This window comes from Rosa chinensis, chromosome 4, assembly GCF_002994745.2.
Source record: "Rosa chinensis cultivar Old Blush chromosome 4, RchiOBHm-V2, whole genome shotgun sequence".
Classification (NCBI taxonomy): domain Eukaryota; kingdom Viridiplantae; phylum Streptophyta; class Magnoliopsida; order Rosales; family Rosaceae; genus Rosa; species Rosa chinensis.
The window spans coordinates 40,154,054-40,169,426 of NC_037091.1; the positions used below are offsets into that span (position 1 = coordinate 40,154,054).

At 36.7% G+C, this 15,373-nt stretch overlaps 1 protein-coding gene across 1 annotated transcript; it reads left to right on the top strand.

Annotated features, from left to right (window-relative positions):
* The first annotated feature begins 1,535 nt into the window (after positions 1–1,535).
* Positions 1,536–3,997, top strand: LOC112200947 (probable pectinesterase 29). The gene is made up of 5 exons (XM_024341955.2): positions 1,536–1,856; positions 1,944–2,103; positions 2,538–2,747; positions 3,004–3,251; positions 3,738–3,997. The coding sequence occupies exons 1-5, from the start codon at positions 1,606–1,608 to the stop codon at positions 3,895–3,897; spliced, it is 1,029 nt and encodes a 342-aa protein (XP_024197723.1). The 5' UTR covers positions 1,536–1,605; the 3' UTR covers positions 3,898–3,997.
* Positions 3,998–15,373: the final 11,376 nt, after the last annotated feature.

Consider the following 15,373-nt stretch of genomic DNA (forward strand, 5'->3'; position numbering starts at 1 on the left):
CTTATAGATTTCTTGCTTTCCAACCTAAAGGCCTTGTCTCTTTAAGGAATTCTAGGCCCAAAACACTTACTCCAAGTGTCGCGGGTGTAGGGTTCCTTGGGGAGGCGGCGCTGTGGTAATCCGGTCTCCGGGTCGCACAAGTATCACCAAAAATAAAATTACGAAAACTGTCTCTTAGATTTCTGCAAAAAAGTAATATTAGAAATCTTTAATATTTTATATTTTTAAAAAATAATATTTTTTTATTACTAAAACGGGTCGGATATTGATTAACAATATCAAACTTTTCTGTTCCTGTAACAAAAACTTTTACAGGAACAGAAAAGTTTGATATTGATTTTTTTAATTACTAACGTCTAAGCTGGTGAGTCAAGAAAAATAAAACCATCAAAATCCAAAATTGTAGTATTTGCGTAACATAAGGATGTACTGCATTAACTTGGTCATAATTGTTAATGAACGGGATTTTCTTTTCTCCATTAATTTCTCTCTAGTACTTCAGTTAAGCAAGGAAAGTAGCTGCTAACGCTCAGAGTCTTAATTTTTGACTTTATGAGGTCAAAAGTTGGGTTTCGTGGCCTCAAAGACGGCATTGTCAAATGAATCACACAAATTAACCTACCACACTCGCAAAGAGTGCGTTTCGAACCACACATTAGTAAGAAAATTAAATTTCCAAACATTCCCAAATTGATTGAGTGACCAATTGCTGGACTTAAGAATGTGGACATTTGATTTAAGGATTGCCGTCTCTACTTCTTGATCAGTAACAAAGTGATGTTCACCCTAAGTTTTGATGACTAAAAAGACTACTTTAATATCCTCTAAGTTATTGTTATTGTTGGCCAATTTTTGAGATAGCACATACGAAAAATGAAGCAAAATAAAACACATGGTCAATCTCTATCTTCTAATTTGATAATTAGTTAGCGTAAGTCATTTATTTTTCTCTATTGAGATCACGTGAAAAATTTATCTGGAGCTTATATTGCTATATTCAAATATAGCCATTACGCTTGTATAACGGTTTATCAACTGTATCAAATAACTCTCTAAAAAGGGAATGAGCAGAAAAGTTTGATATTGTTTTGTTATTTTTTGATTTACAATATTTCCTTCCATCTCTACAGGAAAAGACGTTCATGCATTGTGTTAATTTCATTTAAGCTTTAAGGAAAATGCTCATATTTGGGATGAATAGATCTTATATCTGATTCTCAAACCTTATCAAGTAAATCTCTAAATCTGGATCTAAGATCCTTATAATCTGTAATATATAGACAAATGGTCCGAAATAATGTTCATTCCCAAATTCTAGCAAACATATATAGATAATATGTTTTTATTTTCTTTCTTTGTTAAAGCTCAAAACCGCCCTATTAGAAATGTTTATGTGATTATAAAAAATCATTATCTAAATTTGTTATAAATGGACCCATAAAGGAGACCTTTGACTTCCCCCTTTTCCCTCCAAATTCCATATTAGTACTTTCTCTTATTGCCATATATATGCTATAAAAACAGAATCACCAATTTACATATCATTTGATTTTCTTCGATCTCCCATCTCCTCTTCTTCTCCACTCTCCATAATCAAAGAAGAAGATGTCATTTCTTCTTCCATGGTTAGCTTACTATTCATTTGTTGCCATCTTGCTAGGGATTGGATTATTAGGGCAACTAGGTGTAGATGGCCAGGTCTATAAGTTGTACGGCCAAAAGAAATTGGCTATTTACACCATCACCGTAGATCAATCCGGCCAAGGAAACTTCACCAAAATACAATCTGCCATTGATGCTGTTCCTTCAAACAACAAGCATTGGGTTTGCATCAAGATCTCCGCCGGCACCTATAGGTTTAGATATATTTTTGGTTTCTCTTTTTCAGTAATGAAAATTAGTTTATACAATGTAAATTTGGGAATTGAATTAAATTTGTGCAGGGAGAAGGTGAAAATCCCTTTTGATAAGCCGTACATACTTCTGAAAGGAGAAAACAAGCGACAAACACAAATTGTTTGGGATGATATTGGCCCTGTTGACCAAAGTGCCACTTTCACTTCTGAAGCCCCTAGTATCACTGTCAAATCTATCACTTTTGCTGTAAGAAAAAAACCTCACACTCTTTTTTTTTTTCTTTACGGTTTCTATTGGTGAATACAATTGGCAATTATTTATTTTTATTCGACATCTTTTAACTACGAAGAAAGGGTATGAATTGATCGAAAAGAAGCAAAGATGAGAGGGCGTGAGTATCTTTTCTCTTTTATTTGGGAACGTACTTGCTCACCACTTTTAGTCAATCAGTCTCAGGCATTACATATCCCATTAGATGCGTTTGATTTAACTTTGGAGCATCACAAACATTAACTTATTGGTGGTGAACTAGATTTTTTTCCCTGTTAATTTGTCTTCTTTTAGAGGTTCGGTTCTAGAATTAATTTTTGTAAGTTTTGATAGAAAATGTTGCTCTTCGTGTAATTTAAGTATATAAATTTTTGTGAAGAATGAATTATTTAATTAAGTCCGGTATGCAGAATTCATACAACAATCCTTTTAATAGCAATCGTCAAATTACACAAGCATTGGCAGCGATGATAAGTGGTGACAAAACTTCCTTCTATAAATGTGGATTCTTTGGGTTTCAAGACACTTTGTGGGCGGTTGAAGGACGCCAATTTTACAAGCATTGCACTATCCAAGGTGCTATTGATTTTATCTTTGGCCATGCCCAGGCCATTTTCCAGGTAATAAAATTTAATGGCTTGTTTATTATCTTGAATTAGAAAGTGAATGAATCGGAGACATACTTCTGAAGTTAACAAGATATGATTATATATCCTCCCCTACGTAATCTAATTCCCGAAGAATATATGTAGTTGACTTATGTTTTAATGTGTGCTTATTAGATGTTGGAACTCATGAGTCAGAATAGTTTTCTTTCTTTTTTGAAACGGTAAGCGATTACTTTGGGTGCCTTATGTTGATTAAGTTTTCGTGTAGGGATGCTCCATATCAGTGCTTGCGGGAAATCTGCAGCCCGGTGGGATAGGATACATCACAGCACAGGGGAGAGAACATCCAAATGAACCTGGTGCTTTTATTTTCAAGAATTGCAGGGTGCATGGTACTGGTTTAACCTATTTGGGAAGGGCATGGAGACTGTACTCGAGGGTCATTTTCTACGATTCCAACTTATCAGACATTGTAGTCCCTCAGGGTTGGGATGGTTGGCAGGCTCTTGGCCATGAGTAAGATCCTTATACATCTTGTACCTATTTGGTTTTGGTAATGAACCATTGTTTGACTGTTATATCTTGTACGCTTTTGCACCTCTCACATACGCCTTTACTTTTATTTTTGTTCTAATTTTTCAATACGGCTCCTTTTGGTTGGAATCCACCAAGTTACCATTTCATATTTTGGTAGCCTCCTAATGATACGTTGCCTTAATATCGATAAGAGGCCACCGAAATGTTGGGTGTTGAAATACAAGTGAAAATTGATGACAGCAACCAAAATTATTGGTTTGTATAAAAAAAAAAAAACAAATTTATTAGTTTTGCACCATAGAACTTTTAAAAAAATGTAAAAGAACACAGAAAGTAGAGTCTTCCTTATAAATGACCAATCATGTTTATGTTTGTCAAATTTAGAGCTCCGAACAGACTTTGATTTTAGTTATTTGTACTGGAGTAACATCTCTTATGTAATCGGTAATTGTGTGTAATCTGCAGGGACCTATTGACATTTGCCGAGTATGGGTGCTATGGTCCAGGAGCCGACACTTCGAAGCGTGTGAGTTGGGAAAAGAAGCTTAGCCCTAATATCGTGCAACAGTTTACTAGCTTGAATTTCATTGATTCTGATGGATGGCTCATTGACCAGCCTTTCTAATTGTGATTAAAGTCATGGTTCTTTCTAATCAAAAATTGCTATATTTTTTTATCACTTCTTCATGATGTCAAATTATGTGCAGATTGATTAATAAAATTCTGTTAGTTTAGCAATGTAACAGGTCATCTAATTTTTCTTCTGAGGTTCTATTTACATTACGAACTCTCTTAATTTTTGAGTTATTTCTGACCTATTTGGATATTATTCACTATTACCAGATGTAGTTAAAAAGAAAAAAAAAAGAATCCTACTTGCACCAAGTTTCTGCCTGAAGGTCACACCAGTTATGCCAGCATTCCTTAGGATTCTTTCAACTGGTAGCGCAATTTCTAATCAAAGACTACTCTTATGCTTCCAGACATTAGGTTTCGGGTTTTAGATAAACCCTGAAACAAAAACATGGCGAACTTCGAAAATTGAACAAAAGTAGGTTTTGTCTATCGATCTATCAAATAGTGCACTAACGAATGCACAAAAAACATAAATAGTTTCAGGTGGCATTTCTCTATATGCTGTTTGTTTCTCATTCTGGATTTTGAATTTACGGTCTAGTCAATTTTGTGCTCCTCTGGACTTTGAACTTCATGTTCTTCTGAGGCCTGATTTCTTCATGCAATGTGGTTTTTACGTGTTGATGCTCGATGAACAACTAAACCAACTGCATGTTCACTGATCTACTTCGCTAACGAAGGTATTACCAAGTTCTGTCTAGTAATTAAGCTTGGTTTGTCAATGTGATGAAAAACTACTGTGGTTTTTGAATAAACCCGTTCACATATTATGGATCACGGATAAGGATATATACTCTACTTTTGCTTTGTGTGAAGAGCATGCCTATCTTTTCCCCTGTACTAAAGTGCCTGCCACGTACTATTTGCATTATGGATCAATATTGACGAGTATCGCCGCATCTCCACCAACCCAACTCCAATTCTTGGTTATCCCCTTCCATGCACATCAACACGTTCCCACGTGATCTGTCCTCCATTCTCTACAAAAAAACAGAACAGGAAAGTTCCCAGTTTTTCAAAAATTCACAATACAATCGCCATATAATTACATCATGCACGTACTTCCATTCATTTCGTCTTTACTTGATATGCGGTGCCTCGAATGTTAGCATATACGTGGATGTAGTAGACACTAGTCACCTTGCATTTAAGCTCCACAGACAAGTGTACTTTGCATGCAGAGTCCTCACCTTGTATAAATACCTCGGCAATCTCTGCTATGCTTTCCCACAGACTCACTCGAAAGCAATAACCATGGGGATACTCAGAGCTTTGTTCATTTTCTCTCTTTTCCTTGCCTCCATCTCTGTGTCTCTTAGCTATCAGGATGACCCTCAACAGCAGTTCCAGCAATGCCAGCACCGCTGCCAGCAGGAGATGCCCCGGGGGTTGCAACAGCAGCAGTGCCAGCAAGAATGCCGAGAGAGGATGGAGGAGCAGCAACAACAGCAGCAGGGAGGCCGCGGCGGGCGAGGACAACAAGGTGAACAGAGATATAAGCAGTGCCTGCGGAGGTGCGACCAACAGCAACCCTACCGCGGACAAGAGATTCAACAATGTCGTCAACAATGCGGGCAGCAATTGAGCCACCAAGAGCGTCAACAAATATGCCAGCAGCACTGTCAGAGGCAACAGAGTGGCGATTGGCAACGGCAACAACAGTGCCAATCAAGGTAATTATGGTTTTAAAGTGATTGAACTATTGAATGATGTAGCTCAAAAGATGACTAATAATTTACTTTTTTACTCAACAAAAGGTGCCAGCAGCAGTTGCAGCAAGGAAGAGAAATCGAACAAAACATGATTAACCCAAGGAGAGATCCTGAACAGCAATTTGAGCAATGCCAGCAGAGCTGTCAATCTAGGCAACGTGGTGGCCGGCAACAACAGCAACAATGTCGTCAGCAGTGCGCACAGCAATTGAGCCAACAGGAGCGTCAGCAGATCTGCCAGCAGCGTTGCCAAAGACAACAAGGTGGGGACTGGCAACAACAGCAACAATGCCAAAGAAGGTGCGAGCAACAACTACAACAAGGAGAACAAGACGTAGACATAAACCCGCAATCAAGAGATCCCGAGCAGAAATTTGAGCAATGCCAGCAAAGATGCCAATCAAGGCAACAAGGCCAACAGCAGCAGTGCCGTCAACAATGCGGACAACAGTTGAGCCAACAGGAGCGTCAGCAGATCTGCCAGCAGCGTTGCCAGAGACAACAAGGTGGGGATTGGCAACAACAACAGCATTGCCAAAGAAGGTGCGAGCAACAACTACAACAAGGAGAACAATACATAGACATGAACCCGCAATCAAGAGATCCCGAGCAAAAATTTGAGCAGTGCCAGCAAAGATGCCAATCTAGGCAACATGGACAACAAGGTCAACAACAACAGCAGCAGTGCCGTCAACAATGCGGACAACAATTGAGCCAATACGAGCGTCAACAGGTGTGCCAACAACGTTGTCAGAGGCAACAAGGTGGGGATCGGCAACAACAGCAGCATTGCCAAAGAAGGTGCGAGCAACAGCTACAAGAAGGAGAACAATACAAAGACATGAACCCGCAATCCAGAGATCCCGAGCAGAAATTGGAGCAATGCCAGCAAAGATGCCAATCAAGGCAACAAGGACAACAAGGCCAACAACAACAATGTCGTCAACAGTGTGCACAACAATTAAGCCGATACGAACGTCAACAAATCTGCCAAAATCGTTGCCAGAGGCAACAAGGTGGGGACTGGCAACAACAACAGCATTGCCAAAGAAGGTGCGAGCAACAACTTGAACAAGGAGACCTTGACACTAACGGCGACGAACAACTGGAACAGGGTCAACAGGGTCAGAGCCTACCCTTATCTTCAATTTTGGACTTCGCAGGCTTCTAACTTCTAAGCAGTAATCAGTACCAGAAAGAGGTTAATGTACGTCTTATGAATAATGATGTAATAAAATCTACGTAGTATGTAGATCTGCAGTACTAGCTATAGGGCAGTGCTAGAGTACTTTTGAAGTTATTGCTCATGTAGAGTGAGCTTTAATTTTGGGTCTTGAAGAGCTCTAGCTTTGTGCCATATAAATCAATAAATAATATTCTCTACATATTTTCTCTTTGATCAGTCAGTCATCAGTGTTCAAGATATTCTTTTGCGATGCATCTTTATCATAAAGAAAATAACAAAATGAAAATTGCCCCATAATTATATCATACATATAAATCCATTCTAGCCTATATAAGTACATTTCTGTGATCTAATGTCATTCCCTAGATCTCAAATTTATGAACAGGGTAGTGCCAAACTAACTAACCAGACTAAATCTTTATAGGAGGAAAATAATTCCTTCACCAAGTTGTTAGCTGGGGAAGTAGAAACTATTGCACATATCATATTTCTATATGCTTGTTTACATAGAGTTTGGTTTGGGTCTCAATGGGAATACTAACAAGTTTTTCTAGACATAACAACATTACATACAGTGTTATCAAATCTAACTTCTATTTTTGACCTAACCTCCCAGGCAAAACAATTAGACTCTCACCTTGACAAGCTTTGCTTGCAAGAAACTTTGGAAGAGCAAAAAGCTGCTCGTGTAGTTAGCTTTCCTAAATAAAAAAGAATATAAGAAAGTATCTCAATGATAAGAATATTAATAATAAAAAAGAAGAAGATAAGATCAACAGTAGAAACTACACAATCTCTCCCGTACTTGCAGAGATTAGGAGCTTACAAACTTCTTTTGCGATGTGAATTGGAAATTGTCTCGCTAGAATCAAAATTTGACAATAAGACGGCAGATTAGAAATATCGGGCTCATCTATATGCTAGCATTTTTTTTTTTGTTGTTTTATGAAAAATCTTGACGGCACAAGGAAAAAATTTGTTAAAAAGAAAAAGAAAAAAGAAGACAATAAACCAAAGTTGGAGGGAAATAGACTTTACTCCGCAAGAAGAAGCACTACTAGAATTTTCTCAATTCTACATTGATTCTAATTAGTCTCCTTTGTCCCAATACACACTGATAACAGTTGCTAATAGCATTAGCCACTAATAAGAAATTAGTCCTCTCTATAGCAGGTGTCATTGGGGCAATAGGCACTGAAAAATCAACAGTGGAATAACTTCTTCCATGATAAAGCTAGCATCTAAATCCACACTAATATTGGTGGCTTTAGAATGCCACTGATATCAGTGGCAAATTTATGAGGTTGTATTAGAAAAAATAAGGTGCCAGTTTCTTGTACTGTACTTTATATTGTATTTAAAAATGTATGATACAATAAATATACTAACTACAAATTTACACATGCACCCATCAATATATAAACATCAAGACTCTTCATCCCACAGCTGCAACTCTTCTTTGATACGGACAACCTGCACATTACATCAGGTTAGTTAGTTCTTATTCTAACAATTACACAGACTGACATCTTAACATAAACATTACAATGAAGCTAGAGTTGTCTCTTTGGTTCTGAACATGTAGTATACAAGGATATAATATATCAGCTATTTCAGAAATTTAGCATTCGAATTAACATAACTACATAACATAGGTATAAAATTTAGCATTCGAATTAACATAACTACATAACATAGGTATAAAAAACTGACGGACAAGATAATGAAAAGGGATAGCAGTGCACATCTGCATACAAACTTTCAATTTTGAACCCTTTTGGTCATGAAAACAATTTGTAGAAAACATAGGAAAATACCTCAAAGCCACACGATATTTCTGACCCAACTTCTCAGGCTCTGCCATTACATAATCTGTGGTACAAGGAGTGCCTGTATGTTTAAAAGATAAATAAACCATTAGAGAAAAATAAACAAAAGAGAAATGGAATAGTACTGTGCATTATCTGCCGAATTTTTGGTAGAGTTATTTCTAAGGTGGGGCCCACAGGGCCACCTCGGATTTCATGGTGAAATTCGAGGCGGGTCCTGTCATTGCATATGGGCAGTCCATCATTCCCTTCTCCAAATCCAAATGCAGAAAGTGAACAAAAACAATTATATTACCCAGTGTGATACTGTTATCTTTTCACATTGATGATTTTTAGTGGCTAAAAAAGTGGTGTTCATTGGAGAAATTTCTAGGAGTTAAACAACAAAATCTAAAAATCAGAACTAACATAAAACTATGTTCGGAAGCCAAACTAATTAACCAATTAAGATTACAAAAGAAGACAATAGAATCCGATGACAAGTCTCACCATGTTAAACCTAATTAATAAATTTATCTCTTGATTTGCCAAAACATCCACAACTTGGTTGCTTCACTCAAAATATACTACTTCACTCAAAATATACTACTATAGCCTTGGAGCTTAATTATCTTTCCATCTTCCATGCATCCTGATATAACTAGATTGATTAGCCCCTTCTTAATAATAATATGATTGACAATAGCCATTAAATCACGAAACCTCCCTTTTAATGGTTGATAGTTCTTTTCTTTTTCTTTTTCTTTTTGGGTTGCAAAAGTGAACCCAATTAAGACCCAAGGGCAACCTACCCATTTATGAGGAAAGTACACAAGAAGAACAAAGGACGAGTACTTGGCTCTCAGTTAAAGTAGTTCGCTTTGGGGTTATGTGAGTTTCTTGGTGCCCCTTTCAAACCATTACAGAGAAACTAATATTCCCCAATCCTTATTAGGTTATAAAAAAAAGGAAATGATTTTTATTTATTTATTTAGTTTTGAAGAAAGACAAAGGAAATGAGAATAAAAGCTAAGTAACATAAGAAGGAAATTAAACCCGCCAATTTGACAAAAAAAAAAAAAAAAAATCATCAGTTGCTCTATTGTCCCATAGGTTGGGAATTTTTGGGGCAAACGACCCTAGGGATGGTGAAATGTCTTTGCTTGACCTAGTGGCAAGGATGGCACTACTTAGAGGTCCTATGTTGGGTAGAGTAGGGATGGCAGTTGAACAGGATGGAGATAGAATTACAATACAATCATCATCTCCGTTCCAATCTCTATTAATTTTTTTATTTTTTTATTTTTTAGCAAAAGGGATATATATTGAACGAAAATAGAAGTAAGGTTACACATGGATTGGGTTGGATCGGTTTTGACTCCAAACCTTTATGCCAAAGTGAGCGGTTTAAGCATTTTAGACAACCGGTCATCAAAAAAATTAAGCCTAATCCGATCCAATTCAATCCAATTAAAGCTAGTTTAGTTCGGTTGGTTAAACGGTTTTAACCTATATAATATTAACATGTTGTTTATGAAAAATTTCATAGTAAAATTCAATCAAAACCCAAAATCTAGAATAGATTCAAGGTGATTCACTTATTTGATTGCTTAGCCATCAGTACTAGCTTAATATGACAGTATTAAAGGTTAGAGAATCAAAGATTGAGAGATGTGATGTGAAAGGATCAAAGTAATTGTAGCAATTCTATGTTAGGGTTTTAGGTCTTTGGTATGGTAGTAAATCATTTAAGAATAAAGTTATAAATGAAGATTTAGAACTTAGAACAAACTTGACAAAAGAATATATATATATATATATATATATATATATATATTTATTATGTATATAAATTTTAAAATTTTCTTATTATATTCCAAACAAACAGGTCGGTTTGGGTTTCGCTGTTTAAGTACAAGAGAAACCAAACCAACCAGCTCATAAATGGTTTGGTTCGATATTGAATAGGCTTTTAATTTTTAAAGTTAAAAAACCTTAACCAAACCATATTTAACTGTCGGTTTCAGCCGATTTGGTCAGTTTGTATCGTGTATTGCACACCCCTAAACAGAAGCAACATGGGAAATTAAGAAAAAGAAAAAAATATCATAACACTTAACAAAGATGAAGGAGGATGAGCCACCAAGTTAGATGGACACTTTCCTCCATAAGCTAGAGCAGCAACAAGGTCAACAGCTCGATTAGCTTTTCTGTCGGTCCAAATCCAGTTGATTTGCCAGTTTAGAGAGAGGTCGATGGCTTTAGAGAAGAAATTTGTAACAGTCCAGTCCTTTAGGGGGATACTTGACTTGAGGGCATCATTAAGAATACTGGAGTCTAAAGCTAGAGTGACAAGACCTGGAGGGAGCTGAACAATGGGAACAAAACCTTCACAGATTACAAGCAATTCTGCCAATGGAGAGAGGGATGGAGACGCAACTGCAAAGCCATCAATGATTCGACCCAAATGATCGATCTCGGAAAACAGGCACAATAATTCCCCCATATTAGAGGAAACATGCCAAGAAGCATAAGTGTTCACTATAAAACCAAAAGTGGGTGGAGGAGACCATGATTTTGATGTAATGGACAGAGAATCAAGAGAAGTAGGATGCTAATGATTTGCCTGAATAGGAACAGCTTCCAAGAACTCCAAATCCATAGAATAAGCCACCATTGTAATTTTAATTCAGTTGGGGGTTTCATGATTAAAGATACAACGACATTTGTGTTTCCAAAAGGACCATAAAAAGAAAGAAATATGGGTGAATAAATCTTTGGAAAAAGAAAACATCTGAATAATCTCAAACCAAAAATTCATTGAAGTGATTGATTGTACAGACACTTTATAACCTACAGGGTGAGCAAATTAGGCAGCAACAACCACCCGTCAAGTAAAAAGAACATGCTCAGTAGATTTAGGATAAAGATTGCAAAGAGGACAGATGAGGCTACGAGCAATATGTCTATGAAAAAGATCAGATTTGATGGCTAGGATGTTGTCTGTTACTCTTCACAAGAGGATTCAGGTGATTCAGGAAGTTTGCCAGAGGATTTGGGCACGGCGGCGGTTTGAGTTTTCACCGTCAGTCTCGGTGATAGTGGAGTTGCATTATGAGAAGTGTCATGGGCTTTGTGCGACGTGTGGTTTCTTTGGTCATGGCGGTGGGCTCTGTGACAAGCTGTTGGAGGTTGAGACGATGTCGGTGAAGATGCCGGGTTAAGATGCAGTCGAATAGGGCTGTGCGGGTTTAGGGCTGGAATCCGTATTTGGACCATAGGCTGCTGTAGCGGCGGTCTTGAGGATGGAGACGGTGCCGAAGGGAAGTGGTTTGCTATCAGAGGCGACTGACATGGATTTGGTGATGGTGGATGGGTTGGCATCAAGGGCTACAAGAGTTGCAGCGTTGGCTGCTCCAAAAAACGTGGAAAACCCTAATTTTGAATTAGGGTTGACTGGGCTGCCATCTTATGGGCTGGGCCACATAGCTGATAAGGATGTATTTGCTAAGCTTTCTTCTAGGCTTGGATCTACTGGAAAATGGCCAAAGTTGGCTATAGGAGTGAAAAAGAAGAGTTTCAAGCCTAGTTTGGCAATTATACGATCATGAATTTCAGTTTGATGAGTTGGTGTATGTCTTGATTTCGATAGCGCCAGCTCTAAAGAAGCGGGGTCGTCCTTTTAGAAGCCAAATTAAAACTCCTGAAGTAAAAGGTAGTACTACAAGTGTTGGATTAAGCTCCAACTCGAATAGGAAGGAGCTGCTTATTGTTTTGTTGTTTTGGCGAGGGTTTTAAGCCTGTGCAAGTGTGATCAAGTTTCTATGAGCCTTTCGATGACGTTTTTAGTTCTTTGCTTGTACCACAATTGTGTGATTGGCAAGTGAGGGCTAGTGGAATGATTTCTTTCCGTAGGAGGCGGAGCTTTGTCATGCTTGGATAGGCTTGCTTAATTGGGAACTTCTCAATGATGTTAATTAGTTTGCTTTAACTTAGATAAGTTTTACCAGATTTTCTTGCCTGAATTCTTATGTAAGTTTTGTAAGCTATGGCAATTTGGCTGTTGATTATTGAATAACAATCAACTTCTATTCAAAAAAGAAAAAAAAAAAAAACAAGAGGGAGTGTGGTTTACAATTTGAGAAATGCAAATTTCACTCCCATCCCCCCCCCCCCCCCCCCCCTCTTTTTGTGGTGTGTCCTTATTGGTAATTTAACATGATTTGAAAAAGTCGACTATCACTTGTAAAATGAGAGACGTCCAAATAGCAAGTTTGAAGGTATAAATAGAAGCTCCGTTCTTGAAAAATAGAGTTATACTTAAAAAATAAGAAAACTGGGAGAAAATCACATGCGGTGGTACAGGGAGGTGGTTTCAACTTTCGAGACGTGCGGCTTCGGGAAAACACACTAACCTAAGTGCCCAACAATGTAGAAGGAAGTAGTACTGGAAAGACATGATGCTAGCCCAAGAAGCTATTATAGACCACTTAGGAGGATGTAGTACCGAGATGTATTATGGCGGATTTCAACGTGGACAAGAAGCCTACTAGTACTCCACACAAAACCATATCTAGTCCATACAACTCATAATCAGCACAAAAATAGGAAGTCTATATGTTGCACAAACTAGGGCTGGCCTTGAGATTTCCAAGGGTCAAGGTGAACAAAAATAACTGGGCTCCTAACCTTCATATATCTTCATATACTTTTTTTGTACAATTTATAGTGTCTTTTGCTTCTCTTTATTGTTTTTTTTGTTTTTTTTTTATCCCTAAAAGCATACTTTCACAGCAAAGCGTTCTCTAAAGTGTTATAACATAGTAAAATCAATATTGAAATTTCGTTAAAGGTAAAGAGTCCAACAAAATGATAAGAACCTTCATGTTCTATGAACAATGAACTATAATAAAGTTCAATTGAGTAACTAATTATTTACGTGTGTGTGTACACACACACACGTAAATAATTAATTACTCATTTAAGGGATAACTTATTAGACCAACTCTTCAGCTACATATCGGCATCTCTACTATTTAGTTTTTTAGGTCCCTATAAGTAGATCAATTTTGTAAAATTTTAGCCAAATTGATGATCATTTAAGTATTCATAATAGTGATTTACTAATTATGCACCCTTAGACAGATTTAGTTCGTCTATTAATTTAATCTAGTTTTATATCTTAACGGTCACCAATTTAACTGAAAATTTGCAGAAGTAATCTACTCATGTAGACCTCAAAACTGAACGATGGAGATGTTGGTATGTAATCAAACAGTTGGTCTAATAATCGATCTCTTAAATTGGCCAAAAAAAGGATCCCGTGGTGAAATATATATATATATATATATATATATATATATATAGCCCTTCCACTAAGAAATCTTATTTTTTTTTGGTTATTTTAAGGGATAGCTTATTAGACCAACTTTTTAATCACATATGCATATCTCCACCATTCAGTTTTAAGGTTTATATGAGTAGATGACCTTTGAAAATTTTTAGCCAAATTGATAATCATTAAGACATTCAAAATTCTAATTTACAATTATAAACATGAACGGTTCAGGTTGGACAGATTCAATTCATCAATTGATTTAAACTAGTTTGATACCTTAAAGATTATTAATTTGGCTGAAAATTATATATTATGACTAAAAAAACTGAACATTCGATATGCCCAAATACAATAAAAAAACTGGGTCCCACAAGACATTTATTAAAATAACAAAAAAAAAGAGATCTCTTAGTGGAATATATATATATATATATATATATATATATATATATATATATATGAGCCCTTTTAATGAGGACTAGTTGAAGACTTTCTAATTAATGTTTGGGAGATCCGCTTTTCAATTACATTACAGTGAATCAACCGTTAGATGTTTATGTATGCATGGGTAGATCGCTTCTAAAAATTTTATTTCAAATTGTTAATCGTTAAGGTACTGAATTAGATCAAATTAATGGACGAATTAAATCTGTCAAACATGAACATTCATGTTTATAACTGATAAATCATGATTATGAATGCCTTAACGATTTTCAATTTGGTTGAAAAATTGCATAAATTATCTACACATACATATCTAAACATCTAACGGTTGATTTGTAGAATTGTGATTGAAAAGTGAGTCTCACAAAAAAGTCCTCAACTAATTCTCATTATAATGGTTTTCGTTGTAGTCCTCATTATAAGGGATATATATATATATATATATATATATTGTTTAAGGACACCTAGTTTGTGTGTCTGGCCCTAATTACTTGTTTATGGTTAGTCTTATAGATATCTTCGTAGATATCTTAATTATTGTGTGATTATGTTTCTTTGTAAGACTTATATTCTTTGCTTGTTATGCTCTATATAAAGAGACCCCTATTATCAATGAAAGCACAACTCAATTCTCTCCTAATTTCAGTTTTCCTAAAACACGTTATCAACATGAAGCCCTAACCCTGAAACAAATAGCCAAACCTTAAAACAAAAGGCCAAAACCTAAATCTAAACACAAGACCTTGAAACCCTTTTTGCCTCCGCCGCACACCATGAAAATCTTGACTCTAGGAGTTCAGAACCGATGGCGGAATCAGAAGAATCGGTCAGAAAAGTACCGAACCTCTTGCCACCGATTCGTCGCCTTCCATACCTCCTCTTGCCACCAAGCTTTGTCAGCAGTAGCTTCTTGACCTGAGGATTCCAGAACTGGTCAATTCATTCCAAGAATTGGTAGAAAAAGCACCGAACCGGCC